Source organism: Panthera uncia, chromosome F2, assembly GCF_023721935.1.
Source record: "Panthera uncia isolate 11264 chromosome F2, Puncia_PCG_1.0, whole genome shotgun sequence".
Taxonomy (NCBI): domain Eukaryota; kingdom Metazoa; phylum Chordata; class Mammalia; order Carnivora; family Felidae; genus Panthera; species Panthera uncia.
Genome location: NC_064812.1, coordinates 58806458 through 58827642, shown reverse-complemented (window position 1 = coordinate 58827642; position 21185 = coordinate 58806458). Strand labels below are relative to the sequence as shown.

The following is a 21185-nucleotide window of genomic DNA, read 5'->3' as shown; positions in this document are numbered from 1 at the left end:
ACTCACAGATCGCGAGATCATGACCTATGCCAAAGTCCGATGTTCAACCGACTGAGCCACCCAGTCGCCCCTCACTGTATTTTTTTTAATGCGTTTGAGACACTTAGAGAAATTAAAATTTTTTTCCTAGTTCCTCCAATTGGTAAAAGCTAACACAACAGTTATTATGCGCCAGGCACTGTACTAAGCACTTAACATGAACGAGCTCATTTCTCCTTCACAACCACGCTGCGAAGTGTGTGCTAAGTGCTACGGTTATGCCCATTTTACAAATGAGGAAACCAGGGTCTGGGCTTGAGAAAAATCCACAATTAATCATGACCGTAGCCAGAATTCTATCCATATCCATTCATTCAGCAGTAGTCATTTTATTCTGTATGTTTTGTTATTTGCTCCTACTCCCATAAATGAGACTCCTATAGAGGCTAGTACAGAACACTGAAGTACTTTTCAGTACTTTTGGGGTAAGAAGGAAATGCTGGACCACAAACCTGGGATCACGAAACTCAGCCTGGTGAACTGCTGGGTTCCTGTATTGGCGAAATATGCCACGTGTACAGCCACATAGTAAGTTGGAAAGAGGAGGCTACACAAGTTTCCGAAGCATGGGAGGAGGGCCGCGAGTTGCACTGAGCGTATGCCTGGGGAGCCTGCTTACTATAGCTCCCGAAATAGCTATTGCATTAAAAGGGCATGCAGAATATTTTCCAGATTTCCCAACCACAAAGACTTCACCCCAGCTTTGGCTTCGGCCATCAAAACTTGTGGTTTGGACATGAAACTGGAATCAATACTCTTTCTTGCACCCTGTACCTTTGCCGCCTGCTCCAAAACAGTGTGTTCTGTGTTCCATTCTTTTAGGATTTACTAGGAGATTAATCATTTAAGTTGATAAATCAGTTACAACTTAAGAGGCGATAACTTTATGCATTATTTATGTTGGGGTCTCCAATACCTTAGCCTTCAACAGGAGTGACTAATTTGGGAATTTAAGAGCACCACAGCAGCTCCCTGGGAAGCCGTTTTGGAGGTGGTCCTTTTATTATATACCTCATTGGCAGCTCGCGGTGCGTCAAGGCTGCCTAGACCAGCATCAGACGGCCTCAAAGGGAGCCCGGGGGCTGGAAATTCTAGTGGCAGTAAGCTTATTCAACTGCACAGTGTGCTTAAGCTTCCAGAAATGTGTCTAAACAGGGGCCACAGTGAAATATTAATTTATTTGGGGCACAATGATCCAAAAACTTTAATTAATTGAAAAGCACCCAAGCAGGAGGGGGATTTACTCCAACTCTGGGTTTTCCTTAAAAACAGGAGCAGACATAAAACCCCGGATAAGGCCCTAATACAAATAATGAAGGCACTCAGCAGAAAAACGAATCTTATTTTACAAAATTATCTGAAACGCCCGGGAAGAAAGAAATGCAGAAAGAAATATCACGGTATGAGTACCTCCTAACCATGTGGCTTCTCTGAGCATTTTATACCCCATTTCTATTGTTAATTTTTCAGATCTTTCTTTTAATACAACCACCATCAAAAAATTCCACATAATTTACTCACAAAGGAAACACACCTGCAACTTTATTAATAACCAACTTTTTTTTTATTAGAGCAGATACAGTTGTGAAAACTGTACATTATACATTTTGGTTTCAAGGATTATAAATAAAGGAACTCACAGGTAGGGAGTTCTTTTTCACAGCAAGAAACTTTAAATAAACAAGGTCATGTTTTATTAAGTACATTGGCAGACTTCATGTGCTGTCCAAAATGTAGAGTACAGTATAACAACCCATTAGAAAGAGCCTTTCATGTAAAATACAGCTGTGCACATTTTAGAAAAATACCAACAATTTGAGCTTTGTTTTTAAAAAAGCTTATAAATCATACACATATTTATAAATGGAACATGCTGACTTTATAAACATATCCTTTAGTTATCTGTTACCCATTATTTCCAAAGCATTACACGTTTTAAATAAACACTTAATAAGATTAAATATTTTGTTTTATTTTTTAAAAAAAATCCGCTTTCCCAGCATCAAGAGCTATGGGGTTAGGAAGGCGCAGTGAGTGTATGGAGACTGACAGGAGCTGAAACGTTTCTTGGCTAAAAAAACGTACTTCCTAAATTTAAAAGTCAAAGCAAAATGTAAAAAAAAAATAAATATACAAGTTGTAATTTTCATTTGCTCTCTTTCTGCTTTCTTCTTTATTCCATATCGGTCACACCCAGGATTCCCAATATATTGCACTTCTGCAAGAAACACCATTGGGTTACTGCCCTGCAGGGGACAAAGCATTCAGTCCACACCTGTGCTAACCTGTGAATTGTCTCTTCTGCATTGAAAAGGTAGCAAACAAGGTAACAAGAATCTGATTAAACCATGCAGACTGTGAAAAATATTTAGGAATAGCTAGCTCCTTCTCCACGATGTAATGTCTTACAGAGATTTAAGATACCTTTCCTCCCCTGATTTCTTTTTAAATAATTATTTTTATAAAGACCACGTAGTGTCTCTAAGTAAGCATGCGTATGAGTAATAAAGGATAAATTATAAAACAGCAAAAAAAAAAAATCAGATTATGTCAGAATAACAAAGGACTGCAAAAGACAAATATTTAAATAAAAACGTCTAAACCTTTAAAATGTGAAATAAAATTACGAAAGGACTTTGAAGGACACGAAAGGCATAAAATCGAGAAGCAGAGGTTTAACAAAGCTTTATGCTCTACCTGAATGTATTCAACAAAAATTTAAGTTGGAGGAAAAAAAAAAAAGATTAGAGCAGTTATTAATAGCATCTTGCTTAACTTTCATGGGAATTAACATAGTCACTGACAAGATTTTATTTGGTTGTAAAGTACGTCAGCAATGAAACTGAATCCTTTAAACACCGATTACTGCAATCCATGCAACACTTTGACTATACTTCTTAGAATTCTGTTGTCTTTCAGCTTTTAAAATTTAGCACCTCCTAAGTGCATAAATAATTCATCTCGGTAATGTTAAAAATATTTCAATTTTTTTCTTAGGAAGGTATAATGCCTTCACATTGCTAAATTTTAAACAGCCTGTTACAGGTTTTGGAAGACTGCATGACATGAAAACAATGATGTATTGCTATCGAAATGAACACATCTTCTCTAGAATTGTGTCGTTTCTTTTCCTTGAGATGCAACAAGTGTGTTTCATCCAGCCGGGACCACACGTTGTAGAGGACTATACATCCTACTTCAATAAACGGCAAAAATGAACATAGTCGTGCACAAGCCAACGAAACGTTCTCTCCCAGAACATTCCAGGAGATGTTAAAGCAGCAGGTCACGGCATAAGACTGGTGAGTGATGCTGCTACCTATTTCTTCCAGTGAGACAGGAGTGAGCGTTGGAACCGTGGCCACAGCAACACAATCCTCCGACCGCATTCCTCGGGCAGTCGCTCGTTTCCCCAGCTCCCTACTAAAAACGTCCGATGGCAAAATAGTAAGGCAGCTGTTGACTTCCATCAAGAAAAAAAAAATGCAGCTCCATACATTTCCAGTTTAGTCACACTCTGCTAGGACAGATGGAGTAGCCAATGCCAAGAACTTCGCCGGATGGGGCTGCTTCAGCAGATTTTAAAAAAGAATGATTATTAAGTTTTGCTCTCCAACACGGCTGCTTGCTTCAGCTCCCAGAGGACCCCAAAGCCACAAAGCATTCCCAGGGGAACATGAACAGGTCCTCTGGCTGAATTTTCCAAGTGTCATCTCTTTCGCGATCCCATCCTAATTCCAAGCCTCCTTCCCTGAGTCTGAGTCTGACTGGGGTGTGCCATTTAAAGGGCTGATGACGCCACGGCAGGGAAGTGTGGGCTAACACCGCTAGTTGTCATGACTTCACTGAGGGGTCAAAACAGTTATATCATTAAGTAACTATGTTGAATCACATTCAGGCACAGCCAAAATGAAAGTGAAGGACAATATGCAGTTGTTAAAAAAAAAAATAAATTTGAATATGGGAAAAGAACGTTAGAAACGGATTTTTATGTAGAAATTAAGGCTATTCTTACCTTTCCTAATTCCAATCAAGTTAGAAAGTGAACAAAAAGAATGGCCAACCCGATATTCAACAGCATGACAAGGACAATCATGACTGAATTAGGGCCCTGGAAATGAACAGAACAAAACAAGGCATAACATTTCCATGTCAACATCAATATGTAAACTAGCTCATAAAATCGATTACCGAAAATACAAAAAAACTCAACCCCGTTGCAGTAAATATGGCATGAACAAATGACAACAGCTCCAAAAAGTATAAACTAAAAATAGCAAAGCCGTATTTAGATGGAGCCGTCTCTGCACTTTCACTATGAAATGACTCCAGTCTTGATTTAATCTAAGAAAATGACTTACAAATAATCTCAACATTCACCTCAAAACATTTGACAACAGTCTGGGTGAGAGAGAGTTTGCCACACTGGGGTCAGGAACTAATGGAAAGTGGGCATGACTTTTTGTTAAGGCATAATTTAGATGAGGAAGAATTGTTTCTTCATGAAGGCAGTTGGAAAGTAAGAATAAGATCTTTAGGATACTGAGGCCTCTCGGGAAAAATTTAGGAAAACTCAAAATGAGGGTCTCTCTTTTTCCTGGTCGTATTTTTCGACACCACCACATCCTTGAAGTAAAAATTGCGAGCGGGAAGTTGAACACTTGCAGAAATTATTTTACAGGTCTAATTCTTTACGTCTTTTCTCAGCCACAACATTTCAGAAATCAAGTTCTATTTGATGAACTGCAGACTCCTATTTTGATAAATAAGGCTACAACAAATACCAGCTAGCCAAGGTACCCAAACTTTGTTTACATGTTTAAACAAAAAGCAACCTTATAACCCATCTTTTCAGAGCTGCTCATGCTTGGCCATTTTTATTACAGAGACATGATCTTGGTATTTACTATTAAAATAGAGTCTAATTCTTAAGTAGTATTAAATGTGTTCTAAACTGGCTTTAGGTGGGTGGCGTCGGTATTTTAATTCTTATTTCACAGATGAGGAAACAGTTGTGTGATTTTTGGTGGGGGGTGTTAAGTAAGAAAGACTGGAACTGTCATTGGTCCACTGCTCATGTCACAAGGTCTAGAGCTTGGGTCATATACCCTTCTAGGAGGTTTCCTCCCCAGATGGGCCCACAACCTCAGAGGCAGAGGTCAGAGTGTCCTGGTCGTTGTCTATCCTGACACTTCATACTTTGTCACTTCTTGTTAAATTCTGTCTTTGTCCTAGACTGAGTTCCACAGTGGCCCTGCACTGATCACCACCGTGTGCCCACGCATACGGATTGTCCAATTCATTCAGGTTTCCATTATGGACACCTACTATCATCTGGTACTTTTCCAGGTACTGTGGGTGTGGTAGTTGACCTTATGAATTCATCATCTTAAATGATGTACAGGGTGATTAGTAAAGTCAGGGTGGTTGAGAAAAGGAAGTAAACATGGGTTGAGATAGGGAGTATTAGGAAGAAGAAAAACCCCAAGTAAATGGGAGGAAAAAGCAACATTTACTGCATGTCTTTATATACCAGGCAGTGGGCTAAGCATTTCTGGGTAGGTTATTTCTTCTTCACAGGTGATTAGGAGTTCCATTTCACAGAGCTCTGAGAGGGTAAGTTTCTTGCCTGAGGTTACTCATCCAGTTTAAACAAATTACAGAACTAAAATTAAACTTTGTCTACTTCAGAGCCCCTTTTTTTCCCCACATCCCTATTATGGCCACAGGACTTAGTTTAAAAATAATTAATTTCTAATCAAGTTCTTAAAAATGTCATTTTCATCTATACCCTATGATTTCATGGTAGCAGAAAAAAACATCAAATCTTGATAGAATACAACTATTCTAGAAGAACAGTTGGTCCTAAGTCACTAGAAGGGTCCTAATCTATGTAACTCATCAATAATGATTAACCTAAAATGTATAATGTAAGAAACATTTATACCTCAGAAAATAATTGAAATAATCTTTTGACATTGTAACTCAGCATGGAAATTAAGGAAATGCTATTACTATCACAAACTTTGATTAGATTTTGCTCAGGAGTATGTTAAGGAGTTTGGATTCACTTAACTCTTCTGAGTCAGGGGATTTAATTTATAATTCCCAAAGACCATGATATGAAAGGCAAGGAAAAGTATATGGGGTCAGAACAACATAATGTAGAGTTCAGTGTTTTATAGTGGACCGAGGAAAAGCAGACTAACAGAGAAAGTGCCTTTGGTGAATCTAACTTCAAAAGTTTAAGGTGAGTCTGGACTTTTTACTTCCCATTTCATAAATCCGTACAAGTTCCCTGAATTTATCTTTTTGAATTGGTTAGCATTTTTGGATGGATACGTATGTATATATTGAACACCTATATATATTTATTTATCCAACTAGGACAACTCCATTTATGAAGCCATTTTTAAAGATGACCCGGTAAAGATGAGGGTGAGCCAGGCATAAAAAGTTCAAACAGCAACCAGGTGGAAAATAAATTCTGGGATGTTATGTTTAATAGGTAGATATTGCGACGTGACCTCTGTGTTCTTCAGATACCTAGGCTGGGCACGGGGTGGAAAGCTTTAAGGTGAAGTCTCATAAACATGACTGTGGTAGCCAGTTGTAGCTTAAAATAGCCAAATGAAAAAAAAAATCAGTCTTGCTTTTCAAGACTGACTGAAACAGGTGGAATAAAAGAAGCTGTAGCCGGCAAAGTGCAAGTCTTGATTGGAAGAACTTTCAGGCAGTTAGAAAAGAAAGTGTAGGACGGCAAAATGTGGAAAGAACTTCTAGCTCAAGAAATTTACCGTTTTTCCTTCAAAAGACTATTCCTCTTTTAAAACTGTGAGGAATAGTCTGGTGAGCTACTACAGTTTATGTTAAACCTAAAACTTCTCTAAAAACGTGGAAAGCACACAATTTAGTATTAATAGCCAAGTTTTTACGTATTTACTGTTTTTAGGGTTTCAGGGTGTGTGTAACTTCAAGGGATGCCTTAAAGTTTTATAACAATTGAAAAGCAAGATTAGGTAAATTTCAAAATAGACTTGGAAGAGAGTAAAGGGTAAGAAAAAGTGCAGGTAGTTCTCAGAAGGAGTCAAGATTCCTGCTTAGGAGAGCCCTTGCTGGTCTGTTTGATAAGGCTGTGAAGATGTCTCTCGTAGCTCCTACAAGTTGTCAATGTTGCAAAATCCTACAAAAATGTTGGTACCACACAGAACGGTTTCCCTGGGACATTAGTCCATGTGCAACCATGGCCCATAGGAGTCACATGTTTCCTGAGAAGGGATGCTAGAGTAATCCCTTGGCATCACCTCCCTTCTCTTATTTGCTTAGTGTCAGCCTGTGTCCCAGAAGATTTTCTCTATTTCTAGAAGATCAATATCCAGGGTGATCCTGAGAATGGGTCCAAATCTATTGGAATATTTGTGAACTATTTTATGCTTTAGCAACTACAGTGTTGAAACCGTAATAACCATTGTTTTTTGAGCACCTATCCAGGTGCTAGGCACTGTGCTAAGAACTGTGGAAGGAAGCACTAACTCAGTTAATCTCCTCAACAACACTATGATACCAGTGGAGATGAGCAACTCACAGAACAGGTAGGAAACCTGCCCCAGGGCCCATGGCTGAGAAGCAACACAACTGGGATTTGAACTTAGAGAAAATCTGGCACCAGAGTCCACACCCTTAGCCACCAGCCTATACTGTCTCAGTCAATAGGCTGGTGACTGAAAGTCCAGATTCCAGTGTATCCAACCAGCCTAAAAATGGCGATTCTGACTCAAACCAGATCTCTCAGCTGCCCACCGGGAACACCGATTCAGTCTGATTTTTCCGTCCAGTGTGTGCTTTATTGTGAATACTCCTATGAGCTTTCAAGTTATTTGTAAACCTCTAGCTTATACAGTGTCTATGTCAAAATTGTATGCACTATTCCTTTGTTCTAAAGGTGGTTCATTAACTACCTTTATGACGGTTTTATCACTTCTTAACTGTCAGGAAAGCAGTCACCAGGAGTGTGAAAGGCAGCTTTCTGTTATTATCAGGAAAAGAAGGTTAATTGTTAAAATCTTCACAAGGAGGTGCCAAGGCACTCTTGACTTCTGGTTCCTGTCACGCACAGAGGCTGTGGAGTGCTAGGCCTCATGTACCTTAAGGTGTGGAAGGGACCCTAGAGACCGACCTACCCAGCTGGAGGGTGCCCAGCTACCTCCAAGAATCAGATGGTTCTGCACAGAAGTAAAAAAGATAACTTTTTCTAAACAAGGAGGTGGTGAATTTATCACACACTAGTAACATTTTAAAGAAAGTTTACAAGACACTGTATATGGCCTTGCATTGTTTGAATTTCACCCTTGTAAGTCCGGCAAACCAGCACTAATAGAGTTAGTCTGTTTTGAAAACCATTTATCCCCATGGAGGATGACTCTCAGGAAGTTAACGGAGTTAATCTAATTTATATTTAGATGATTAAAAAGATGAGAACTGGTGTTTGTAAATATTAGCAAAATAAACCTAAGAAACATCAAAGGTAAGTTAATAAAAAAGATGAATTTCAATTTTTTAACATTGTTACTGTTTAATTGTAAACAGTTTAACCCTGTTAAACTTAACAGACAAAAGAAAAAAAAAACTTACAGTGGTATTATATTCTTGTTGCCCAATTTATTAATCTGAACATTTACGGAAAAGTCTCAGAAATTACTAAGTATTGGGTCAGCTGTGGCTTCTTCCCTAAGCTACATTTAACAAGCAACACCTTTGTTCCAAAAAACATGTGACTAGGTCAAAAGATCAGTTGGTCAGCTTCCAGATTTTATAAACTCTATAGAATTTGATAAAGTATGAATTCCTTATATCATTGAACAAATAAATCTCTACATGCTTATCAAATGACATTAGCAATAATACGGTTGAAGAATGAAAAACCTTAAGTGCTCCAGACTGACAATAAAACTAGCATTTACCAGGAAACTGAAATCTCTGACAAGTTAGAAGACCAAGGCAATTTTCTCAAGTAGTTGAAAAGAAAATGTTCTAGTTGCAAAGCCTGGCTAATTGAGTAAAATCCAAACTAAGTATTTAGGGGAATAATTCGCACTAGCTAGAAAAGATGTTTTTTTTTTTAAATTTTTTTAATGTTTATTCATTTTTGAGAGACAGAGCATGAGCAGGGGAGGGGCAGAGAGAGACAGAGGGAGACACAGAATCTAAAGCAGGCTCCAGGCTCCGAGCTGTCAGCACAGAGCCTGATGCAGGGCTCGAACCCACAAACTGCGAGATCATGACCCGAGCTGAAGTCGGACACTCAACCGACTGAGCCACCCAGGCGCCCCAAAGATGTTCTTTTTTCTAAAGATGCTGACTGGAGTAGCTTTTCCTACTCCTTCACTTTTAGTCTGTCTCTTTAGGTCTGAAGTGAGTCTCTTATACGCATATACATACAGATAGGTCTTGTTTTCCATCCATTCCTTTATGTGTTTCGTGAGGGTCAAAAGCAGGGCTAAGAACCTAGTGAATGGTAGTGGAAAAGCCTCTTCCCAGCTCGGGCTCTGAGAGGTGCTGGCCCTGGTCAGGGTCCCATGACTCCTTTCTTAGCTACAGTTAAGGACTACATGTTTGTGTTTCTCCAAAATTTGTATGTTGAAACCCTACTTCCCAATGTGACGGTATTTGGAGGGGAGCCCTTTGGGAGATGGGCCCTGGGTCATGAGGGTGGGGCCCTCACGAGAAGAGACACCACAGAGTATGCTATTTCTCTCTCTCTCTCAGCCATGTGAGGGTACGTACAGCAAGATGGTCTACGAACCAGGAATTGGGTTCTTGCCAGACATCAAGTCTATGGCACCTTGATCTTGGGACTCCCCAGCCTCCAGAATTACAAGAAAGAAATATTGCTTAAGCCATCTAGTTTATGGCATTTTTGTTACAGCAGCTCAAACTAAGTGACCACAAGACTTACCAAGAAGTGTGGGTAAAGGCTTGCTAACATGTGACACACCAATAGCCCGGCTATCTGAATGATGTCTAAGGTGGGTGGCTGAGCCAGCAGGGAGGAATTTCTGCTCTGACAGTTCTTTGCTGTCTTAGGCTACAAAGATGCTAAGCTCTACCCTATACAGTCCTATGTTCATTCATCAGAACTTTCGCTAGCCAAGCTGTCATCGAGATGCAAGTTACCCTACGCCGCTACCTGAAAAGAACCAAAAGAAAGAAAAAACACATCTTGCACAACTTACCGAATTGGCTTCTTTTTCCGAAGAAGGGCATGAATCGTTGCTTGCTGGATTCTTTGGTATAGCAAGTTCAGACTTCTTAGCTTTTGGCTCAGCTTTGCTTTCTTTGGCAACTGGTTTTGTCACAGATTTAGGGGGACTCCACTTGTTGGGTGATGGCTTGTGCACCAGCGCTGAGGAAGACTGGCTCGATCCTTCATCTTCCTCCACGTCTTCCGGGGGGTGCTGGGGGGCGTTCAGTTTCACGTAGTAGCCGTGATACTGAGAATGCAGCTCCCCGTTACTGGGGTTAGGGATGTGGTGGCGGCCAGAGTACTTGGAAAGGGGCACCATGGCTCCCACCTCCTTTGTGGGAGGCTTTGACATCAAAGGCTTGTTGACGATGGCTGTCACCTGCTCATCAGCCACACTCCGTTTGTCTTGGTTGAGTCTTGCCCCTGAGCTAGGGTTCTGCTTCTTCGTGGGTTTCGGGGAGGAGGGCTGGGGAGAGTGGCTTTGTTTGGGACTTGCTTCAGGAGACCTGGGGGGTGTCGTGCCTTTGCGATAAAAATGAGGAGATTCCTTTGGTGTAGGTGGCTTTTCTGGTACTTTTTCTTCTGGATTTTCTTTAGCATCTACACCTTCCTGAAATCTCTGTTTGATATAATCTGGGCCTGGGGAAAAATTGACAACAGAAGGGAAGGTAATAAAATAAAAGCAAGGCGTTAAGGCTTGTTCCTTAGGGCTATCTATATGCATTTTTTGCTAGTCAGATTAGCCATTCCTCTTGTTTCTTTTCCTTTAAAAATATTGACAAGGCTTGGATTAAGCATGAGCACACTTCATTTCCCAGGGGAAAAGATTATTTGTTGCTGAAAACATTAACATTTACCATTATTTATACTATTGTGATAGCTATAAAAGTTAAACAGTTTTGACTTCTCTAATAATTGCATCATTCCTGCCTGCTTGCAGAACACCGAGGTGAAATTCAGGTTGATGCAGCACTGGTGATAACACCAGAATTAATCTGCATATTCAAATTATGTGGCATAATTAGAACATAGAGTACATACTCTACTAAACAGACAAGAGTCCGTTTAGTATATTAAAATATTTAAATTATTTAATAAACTGACATTTAATAAAGCGTCTACTGAGTAAGTAAGAATAGAACCTGCAGATGACATTTTTAACGCAACTTCCTCAATGGGTCATTCAAACTTCATGTAGTCTCTTCACAGGGGCTGTCAGCATTAAAGTCATGACAATGCAGTTGTTGTCTTTGACTCTGTAGTCCCAGGATTTTTTTTTTCTTTTTCTAAATACTTTAGGTTTGTTTACAACAATCATGTTATTTTTACATATGGAAAAATCTGCCTTTCAAGAAAGTGTTGCTAGTTGGACTTATTATTTATTTATTTATTTTTTGCTTTCATTTGCATGGAATATCTTCCTACTCTTTCCTTCATTTTCAGTCTACAGTGAGTCTCTTGTAGGCATATAGATATAAATGGGTCTTGTTTTCCATCCATCCCTTTACTCTGTCTTTTGGAGCACTTAGACTATTTAAAGTAATTATTGATAGATATGTACTTATAAAAAGCTGGGATAGCAATACTTACATGAGACAAAACAAAGACTGTAACAAGACACAAAGAAGGGCATGACATAATGATAAAGGGATCAATCCAACAAGAGGATATAACAATTGTAAACATCTATGCACCCATCACTGGAACACCTGAATACATAAAGCAAATATTAACAGATATTTATTTTCTGCCTGGATGATCTACCCAAGTGGGTGTTAGAGTCTCCTACTGTTATTACATTACTGTCATATTTTGTCCCTTTATAAGGGAACAGTGTCTTTGAATGATACATTAGACCAGATGGATTTAACAGATTATATACAGAACATACATTCTTTTCAAGTGCACATGGAACATTCTCTAGGCCAGATCACATGTTAGGCTGCAAAACAAATCTCAATAAATTTAAGAAGATTAAAATCCTGACCATAACAGTGTGAAACCAGAAATCAAATTAAAAAAAAAAAAAAAAAAAAGGAAAAAACCCACAAACATGTGGAGACTAAACAACATGCTGCTAAACAACCAATGGGTCAACAAATAAAGAGGAAATAAAAAAATACACGGAGACAAATGAAAACAAAAACACAGTGATCTAAATCTTTGGGATACAGCAGAAGCACTTCTAAGAGGTAAATTTATAGCAATACAGGTTACCTCAAGAAAGATCTCAATACAGGTTACAATACCTCAAGAAAGATCTCAATCTAACCTTATACTTAAAGGAACTAGAAAAATGGAATAAAGTCCAAAGTTGGTAGAAGGAAGGAAATAATAAGGATCAGAGCGGAAATAGCGAGTAAATATACAACAGAAAAAAAAAATCAAACAAAACTGATAAACATTTAGCCAGACTTCTAAGAAAAATGAAAGGAAAAAATAGAAATACAGGGGGAACAACCAGCACCACACAAATATGAAAGATTAAAAGAGACTAGTACAAAAAATTATATGCCAACAAATTGGATAATCTAGAAGAAATGGATACATTCCTAAAAGCATATAATCTTCCAAAACTGACTCAGGAATAAACAGAAAAATGTTTGTTTATTTAGAGAGAGCTTGTGCACAAGCAGGGGAGGGGCAGAGAGAGAGGGAGAAAGAGAATCCCAAGCAGGCTCAGCGCAGAGTTCTATGCAGTGCTACATCCCACGAACTGTGAGATCATGACCTGAGCTGAAATCAAGAGTTGGACACTTAACTGACTAAGCCACCCAGGTGCCCCAAGAAGAAATAGAAAGTCTGAACATATCAATTATTAGTAATGAAATTGAAATGGTAATCAAAAAACTCCCCCAAAATAAAGTCCAGGACTAGATGCATTCAAAAGGTGAATTCTACCAAATACTTAAAGAAGAGTTAATACACAGTCTCCTCAAATTATTCCAAAAAATAGAAGGGGAAGTAAAGCTTCCAAATTTATTCTACATGGCCAGCATTACCCTCATACCAAAACCAGACAAAGACATTACAAAAAAAATACAGGCCAATAGATATGATGCATACAGATGCAAATACCCAACAAAACATCAGCAAACTTCATTTAACAACACATTAAATGAATCATTCACCATGAGCAACTGGGATTTATTCTGGGGGATGCAAGGATGATTCAATATTTGCAGATCAATCCACGTTATATACCACATTAACAAAATTAAGGATAAAAATTGTATGATCATCTCAATAGATGAAGAAAAAACATTTAACAAAATTCATCATTTACTCATAAGAACTGCCAACAAATGAGTTTAAAGGGATCATACCTCAACATAATAAAGGCCATATATGACAAGCCCATAGCTAACATCATAGTCAGTGGTGAAAAACTAAGAGCTATTCTCTAAGATCAGAAATAAGAATGTCCATCTTGCTCCTTCTATTGAACCTAGTTCTGGAAGTTCTAGTTATATCAATCAGATTAAGAAAAAGAATTAAAGGCATACAAATTGGTAACGAAGATATAAACTTACTATTTGCAAAAGACAAGATACTATATATAGAAAACCCTAAACACTCCACCAAAAAACTATTAGAACAAATGAATTCAGAAGTTGCAGGATACAAAATTAATATACAGAAATCTGTTGTATTTTTATATACTAATAATTTGTATAGAAACATTTAAAGAAAAATTTTTTGTAATGTTTATTCAGTTTTTGAGAGAGAGAGAATTTGAAGCAGGTTCCAGCTTTAAGCTGTCAGCACAGAGCCCAAAGTGGGGCTCAAACTCACAAACCGCAAGATTGTGACCTGATCTGAAGTCGGACGTTTAACCGACTGGGCCACCCAGGCGCCCCTATTAACAATTTCTAACAAAGTGGCAGAAAGAAATTAAGAAAACAATTGCATTTACAAGTGCACCAAAAACACTGATTAAAGAAACTGATAACACAAGGGAAAGATATTCCATGCTCATGGGTGGGAAGAATTAATATTGTTAAAATAACCATACTATACAAAGCAATCTACAGAATCGATGCAATCCTTATCAAAATAACAATAGCATTTTTCAAAGAACAAGAATAATCCTAAAATTTGTTCAGAACTACAGAAGACCTTGAATATTCAGCCAAAAACAATCCTGAAAAAGAACAAAGCTGGAGGTATCACAATTCCAGATTTTGAGATACACTACCAAAACTATAGTAATCAAACAGTATTGTACTGGCACAAAAATATATTACTGGAACAGAATAGAGAGCCCAGACATCCATGCTTATATGGTCAACTAATCTATGACAAAGGAGGCAAGAATATAGAGTAAGGAAAAGACAGTTCCTTCAATAAATGGCTGTTGGAAAAACTGGATGACTACAAGCAAAAGAATGAAACTAGACCATTTTCTTACACCATATACAAAAATAAAAACAGATTAAAGACCTAAATGTGAGACTTGAAACCATAAAGCTCCTAGAAGAAAACATAGGCAATAATCTGTTTGGCATCAGACTTAGCCAACACTTTTCTAGGCAAGAGAAACAAAAGCAACAATAAACTATTGGGACTACACCAAAATAAAAAGCTTTTGCCAAAAAAAAAAAAAAAAAAAAGCTTTTGCAAAGAAGAAACAAACAAATCAAAAAGGCAACCTACTAAAACTGGAAGAGGATACTTCCAAATGATATATCTAATGAGGGGTTAATGTCCAAAACATAGAAAGAACTTATGCAACTCAACTCCCCAAACACCACAATCTGATTGAAAAATGGGTAGAGGACCTGAACAGACATTTTCCCAAAGAAGACATACAGATGGCTAACAGACACTTGAAAAAATGCTCAGCAACACTAATCATTAGGGAAATGCAAATCAAATCCACAGTCACTTTACATCTTTCAGAATGGGTGGTATCAGAAAGACAAGAAGTAAGCATTGGTGAGAAAGTGGAGAAAAAGGAACTGTTCCGCACTGTTGGTAGAAACATAAATTGGTGTAACCACTGTGGAAAACAGTATGGAGGTTCCTCAAAAAATTAACAACAGAAATACCATATGATTCAGTAATTCCACTACTGGGTATTTACCCATATAAAATGAAAATACTAATTTGAAAAGATATATGCACCTCTATGTTCACTGCAGCATTACTTACAATAACCAAGATATGGAAGCAACCCAAGTGTCCCTTGATAGATGAATGGATAAAAACGTCATATATAGAAATACTGAAGTATTACTCAGCAATGAAAAATAAGATTTTTGACATTTGTGATAATATGGATGGACCTATAGGATATTATGCTAAGTGAAATAAGTCCACATGAAATACCACATGATTTCACTTACATGAGGAATCTAAAAAGCAAAACAAACAAAAAGCAGAAATAGCTTCATAAATATGGAGAACAAACTAATGGTTGCCAGAGGGGAGGAGGGTGTGGGAGGGGAAAAATGGGTGAAGGGGAGTGGGAGATACAGGTTCTTGTTGTGGATAATCAGCCACTCTCATCTCCTGAGGTCACAGAGTGCAGGTGGCTCTTTTCTCTGCAAACAGGCAAGAGCTGACAACATCATCTCTTGAGTAAATAGGGAGAAACCACCCCACCAATTTGGTTACAGAAATTGGCATCTGTTCACTTTCCTTCCTGTCCTCCACTCCCATCCCTCACACCAAACTTAAAGGATTTACAGAGGAGCTTAAAAACAATTATCCTTAATACTTAAAATACATCCTGTCCACTTAGACTTTTAATTGCTCTTCCTGTGCTGAGTAGTAACTTATTGTTATGAGACTATGTACTATTTATACAAGGTATTTCTCAAAGCTTAAAGCCTCACCAAAATCTTAGGAAGCAGGCGTTATTATCCCAATCTGATGTGAAAATAGCTATAGTAGCTGAAAACCTAAAATCACATAGCTCCTGTGTTTCCTTAAGACAAAATGTAATTCAACATATAATGTAATATCTTAAGCCAAGAAATGACAATTCCCAAGGATCCACAATTACAGGTTATATTCAGGGGTGAAAACATAACAAACAGCATTATCCCACTTTCCATCCTCCAGAAGTTTGAAGGATGCAAACTTCCCAAATAGGATAAAATCCTATATCACCAATTGTGCTTTCTTCTCTAAACCTGATAAGCTCCCTCAAAGGCTACCACCCCTTTTAAACTTGGCAATTTTCGGGGTGCCTGGGTAGCTCAGTCAGTGAAGTGTCTGGCTCTTGATTTCAGCTCAGGTCATGATCTCACAGTTCGTGAGATCAAGCCCCACATGGGGAACTGTGCTTAGTGTGCTTGGGATTCTCTCTCCTAACTTTCTGCCCCTTCTCTCTCTCAAAATAAAATAAAAAAATAATAATAAATTTGGCAATTTTCTTTGAAAGTATGAATTCCTGGCCCAGAAAAGGTATCTCAGTGGAGCAAAGAGAAAGGGGGATCTGCAAATCCCTCAAAAGGTGAGATCTGCCTGTTTCTGAATTCTTTCTTGGTGCTGTGACCAGCACATACCTCCACCAAGAGAAAGAAGTGGCAGCGGCACCAGAAAGTGACCTTTCATCAACAGATTTGCCCCTATTTCAAAAAACCCATTAGGATCATTTACGCTGGTGTTTCATGGAGAAAGAACCTCATTATTCTATGGCAGATTTATTTTTTTATAAAACCCCTCCTACCCTCCTGTGATAAGGGATATTATCTGATAGAGTTTGAGGCAGTGTGTTCCTTACATACTTTTTCTCTGACTCCTTCTACTCAAAATTTCATCAGAGTTGGTTGGTTTTATATGTACTTCACTATTATTCAATTTTACAGCATTACGGAAATACAGAAATTAAAAGTACTTTTATTTTTATTTTTTTAACATTTTATTTATTTTTGAGAGAGAGAGAGGCAGAGCAAGAGTGGGGGAGGGGCAGAGACAGAGGGGGAACAGAGGATCTGAAGCAGGCTCTGTGCTGATAACAGTGAGCCTCATGTGGGGCTCGAACTCATGAACCATGAGATCATGACCTGAACTGAAGTCAGATGCTCAACTGAGTTGACTGGGTACTCAACACCCAGGTGTCCCACAGAGTTCTTTTAATGTCTTCAATCTAAGGGGTACAAGCAAAAGTTATTTTTGCAAATCTAAAGATCAAATCTAAAGTTAATATTTAACTTAAATAGCCATACAGAAGAGAGTGGAGAAAAAACAGACTCTGGCAAACACGATTGCTTATATGTTCTTAAGTTGTGAGGAAAAGATACAGTCACTGAACCATGAGAAATAAAGCTGTCACAAAGCCCATGTGCTTCATTTGGAAAATATGAGACCGTAACAGTGCAGCTTACAAATTTAGGATTTATCCAAATTTGTAAGGAAGAAATAAACTGTCACTATTTGCAGATAACATGATACTATATATAGAAAATCCTAAGGGCTCCACCAAAAAACTATCAGAACTAGTAAATGAATTCAGTTAAGTTGCAGGTTACACAATATACAGAAATATGTTGTGTTTCTATATACTAATAATGAAGTAGCAGAAAGAGAAATTAAGACAAGAATCACATTTACAACTGCATCAAAAAGAATAAAATACCTAGGGATAAATTTAAGCAAGGAAGTGAAAGACCTGTACTCTGAAGATTATAAGACACTGAGGAAAGACACTGAAGGTGATACAAATGAAAAGATATCCCATGCTCATGGACTGGAAGAATTAGTATTATTAAAATGTCCATACTACCCAAAGCAATCTACAGATCCCTATCAAAATACCAATAGTATTTTTCATAGAACTGGAATAGTCCTTAAATTTGTATGGAACCACAAAAGACTTCAAATAGCTAAAGCAATCTTGAAAAAACAAACAAACACCAGAGGCATCACAATCCCAGATTTCAAGCTATACTGCAAAGCTATATAGTAAGCAAAACAGTATGGTATAGGCACAACAAGAAACACATAGATCAAGGGAACCGAATAGAGAGCCCAGAATTGTACCTATGCTTATATGGTCAGTGTAGGATAAAGAAGGCAAGAATATACAATAAGGAAAAGACAGTCTGTTCAATAAATGGTGTTGGGGAAACTGGCCATCTACATGCAAAAGAATGAAACTGGATGACTGTCTTATACAAGACACAAAAATAAACTCAAAATGGTTTAAAGACCCAAACATCAGATTTGAAACTATAAAACTAATAAAACAGGCAGTAAGCTCTTGGGCATTGGCCTTAGCAAAGGTTTTCTAGATCCGTCTCCTGAGGCAAGGAAAACAAAAGCAAAAATAAAATATTGGGACTACACCAAAATAAAAATCTTTTGCATAGAGAAAGAAACCATCTACAAAATGAAAAGGCAATCTACTGAATGGGAGAAGGTATTTCCATATGATATATCTGATTAAGGGGTTAATTTCCAAAATATATAAAGAACTCCTACAACTCAACACCGAAACCCCAAAATAATCTGATTAAAAAATGGGCAGAGGACCTGAACAAACATTTTTCCAAAGAGATATATAAATGGCCAACAGACACATGAAAAGATGCTCAATATCACTAATCATCAAGGAAATGCAAATCAAAACCACAATGAGATGTCACCTCACACCAGTAGGAATAGCTAGCTAGTATCAAAAAGACAAGAAATAATAAATGTTGAAGGTATGGAGAAAAAGGAACCCTTGGGGTACTTGGGTGGCTTAGTTGGTTAATAAGCATCTGACTGTTGACTTTGGCTCAGGTCATTTCCTGGTTCGTGAATTTGAGCCCCACACCGGGCTCTGTGCTGACGGTACAGAGTCCGCTTGGGATTCTGTCTCCCTCTCTCTCTGCCCCTATCCCACTTGCTCTCTAGTTCTCTCTCTCTCTCTCTCAATCAATCAATCAATCAATCAATGGAACTCTTGTGCACTGTTGGTGGAAATATAAATTGGTGCAGACACTGTGGAAAACAGTACAGACATTCGTCAAAAAATTAAAAGTAGAAATACCATACGCTACAGTAGTAATCCCACTACTGGGTGTTTGCCACAAGAAAAGAGAAACACTAATTCAAAAAGATATATGCACCCCTATGTTTACTGCAGCATTTACAGTAGCCAAGATGTGGAAGTAACCCAAGTGTCCATTTATATATGAATCAGTAAGTAATATGTGGTACAAACACACACACAGAGGAATATTACTCAGCCATAAAAAAGAATAAGATCTTGCCATCTGTGACAACAATGGACAGACCTAGTGAGTATTTTGCTAAGTGAGGTAAGTCAGAGAAAGACAAATACCATATGATTTGACTTATATGTGGAATCTAAAAAACAACACACAAAAAAGAACAGAAATAGATTCACAAATCTATGAAGAGAACTGGTGGTTGAGAGGGCATTGGTGAGATAGGTGAAGGGGATTAAGAGGTAAAAACTAAATAAATCAAGGGGATGGAAATGACGGCACAGGGAATATAGTCAATATTGCAGTAACACTGTAATAACTTTGATGGTAACTACACTTAAGGTGAGGCTTGCAGAATGCATAGGATGGTCATATCAATCACAGTGTTGTACACCTGACACGAACACTGTATGTCAAGTTTATGACAAAAAAAAAAATTACTAGAGTGGTGGACGTACATTCTAGGGCCTACTTTACATCTTAAAAAAATTCTCAACTTTACTATCATTAATAAATGGCTAGGTAAGAAAATAAATGTACTGTAAAGCAGAGGCACCTGGGATATGATTCCCAGAGACTTTGAATAACTATGAAGTGCAGCCTTGAAATCTTGATGTTTAACAAATGCTCCAGGTGATTCTAATGTACCCAGATACAGCCATTTAACAGCATGCCAAAAAAAACCCCAAAACAAACAAAAAAAACATTGACTAGAGATGGACCTAACGCCAGCCTTACATGATTACATCCAGCTGGCAATGGTTCCAACATGGTGTAGTCATGTGGAGACTGGCCAGGAAGGAGGATATACAGTTAGATTTTCTAGAGTGAGATTAAATGCTTTTTTAAACAAGACATATAATGCAGAGGACAGAAGTTTTTCCTGGACTATCTTCTTGGAAGGCATGTGTTGCGCTTGCTGCTTGTTCTGTGGAGTAATGTGGGTCAGGCAGGGCCACACCAGCGACACAGGATTGAGGAGCCACAGTAGTTCATTAAAAAGACTGGTCAGGGGGCACCTGAGTGGCTCAGTCGGTTAAGTGTCCAACTTCGGCTCAGGTCATGATCTCATGGTTGGTGAGTTCGAGCCCTACATTGGGCTCTGTGCTGACACAGCTCAGAGCCTGGAGCCTGCTTTGAATTCTGTGTCTCCGTCTCTCTCTGCCCCTCCCCTGCTCATGCTTTGTTTCTCTAAAATAAATAAACATTAAAAAAAATTAAAAAAAGACTTGTCAGAATATTTCCAGGAAGCAAAATTAGGATACATGTTGATAGTTGTTGCAGTAAGCATTTTCATCTATTTTTACAGACCGTATCTATGAATCCTGAGGGACTCTTCCCCCACCCCAGGGATTCATATGAGGAAGAAGTCAGATACAGGCCACACGACATCAAACAACATTCAGCACGTGTCATCCACCAACACTGAGAGGTTACTTGCTACAGTTGGCATGGAGGCCCTGAACAGATATGGCAGATGGTAACAGCAGGGTATGCACCTAGTTCCTCACAGGTGAGCCGTGGAGGGCTGGGTATGGGCAGAAGCAGTGCCATGAAGACTCCCCCAAACAAATGTCTGCAAGGACCGGGCGGATAGCAAATGCTTTATGGCAACGTCAGAAGTCATTAAATAGAAATCAGATATTTTCTGTGGAGACTGCCAATCAGTAAAGATTGGAAGATTCTAAACAGATTATATAAGTGGTAGCAGGATTACTTTTATATTCTATGTGGAA

The 21185-nt window shown here is 38.4% G+C and overlaps 1 protein-coding gene across 1 annotated transcript in view; it reads right to left on the bottom strand.

Moving 5' to 3' along the window:
• Positions 1-1569: 1569 nt before the first annotated feature.
• Positions 1570-21185, bottom strand: part of JPH1 (junctophilin 1) — an 83516-nt gene continuing 63900 nt past the window's right edge. The window contains exons 4-6 of the mRNA XM_049633239.1: positions 10272-10921; positions 4055-4150; positions 1570-3884 (exon numbers count right to left, since the gene is read on the bottom strand). Of these exons, the coding sequence (XP_049489196.1) occupies positions 4070-4150; positions 10272-10921 (731 nt within the window). The 3' untranslated portion in view covers positions 1570-3884; positions 4055-4069. The remainder of the gene's footprint in view (positions 3885-4054; positions 4151-10271; positions 10922-21185) is intronic.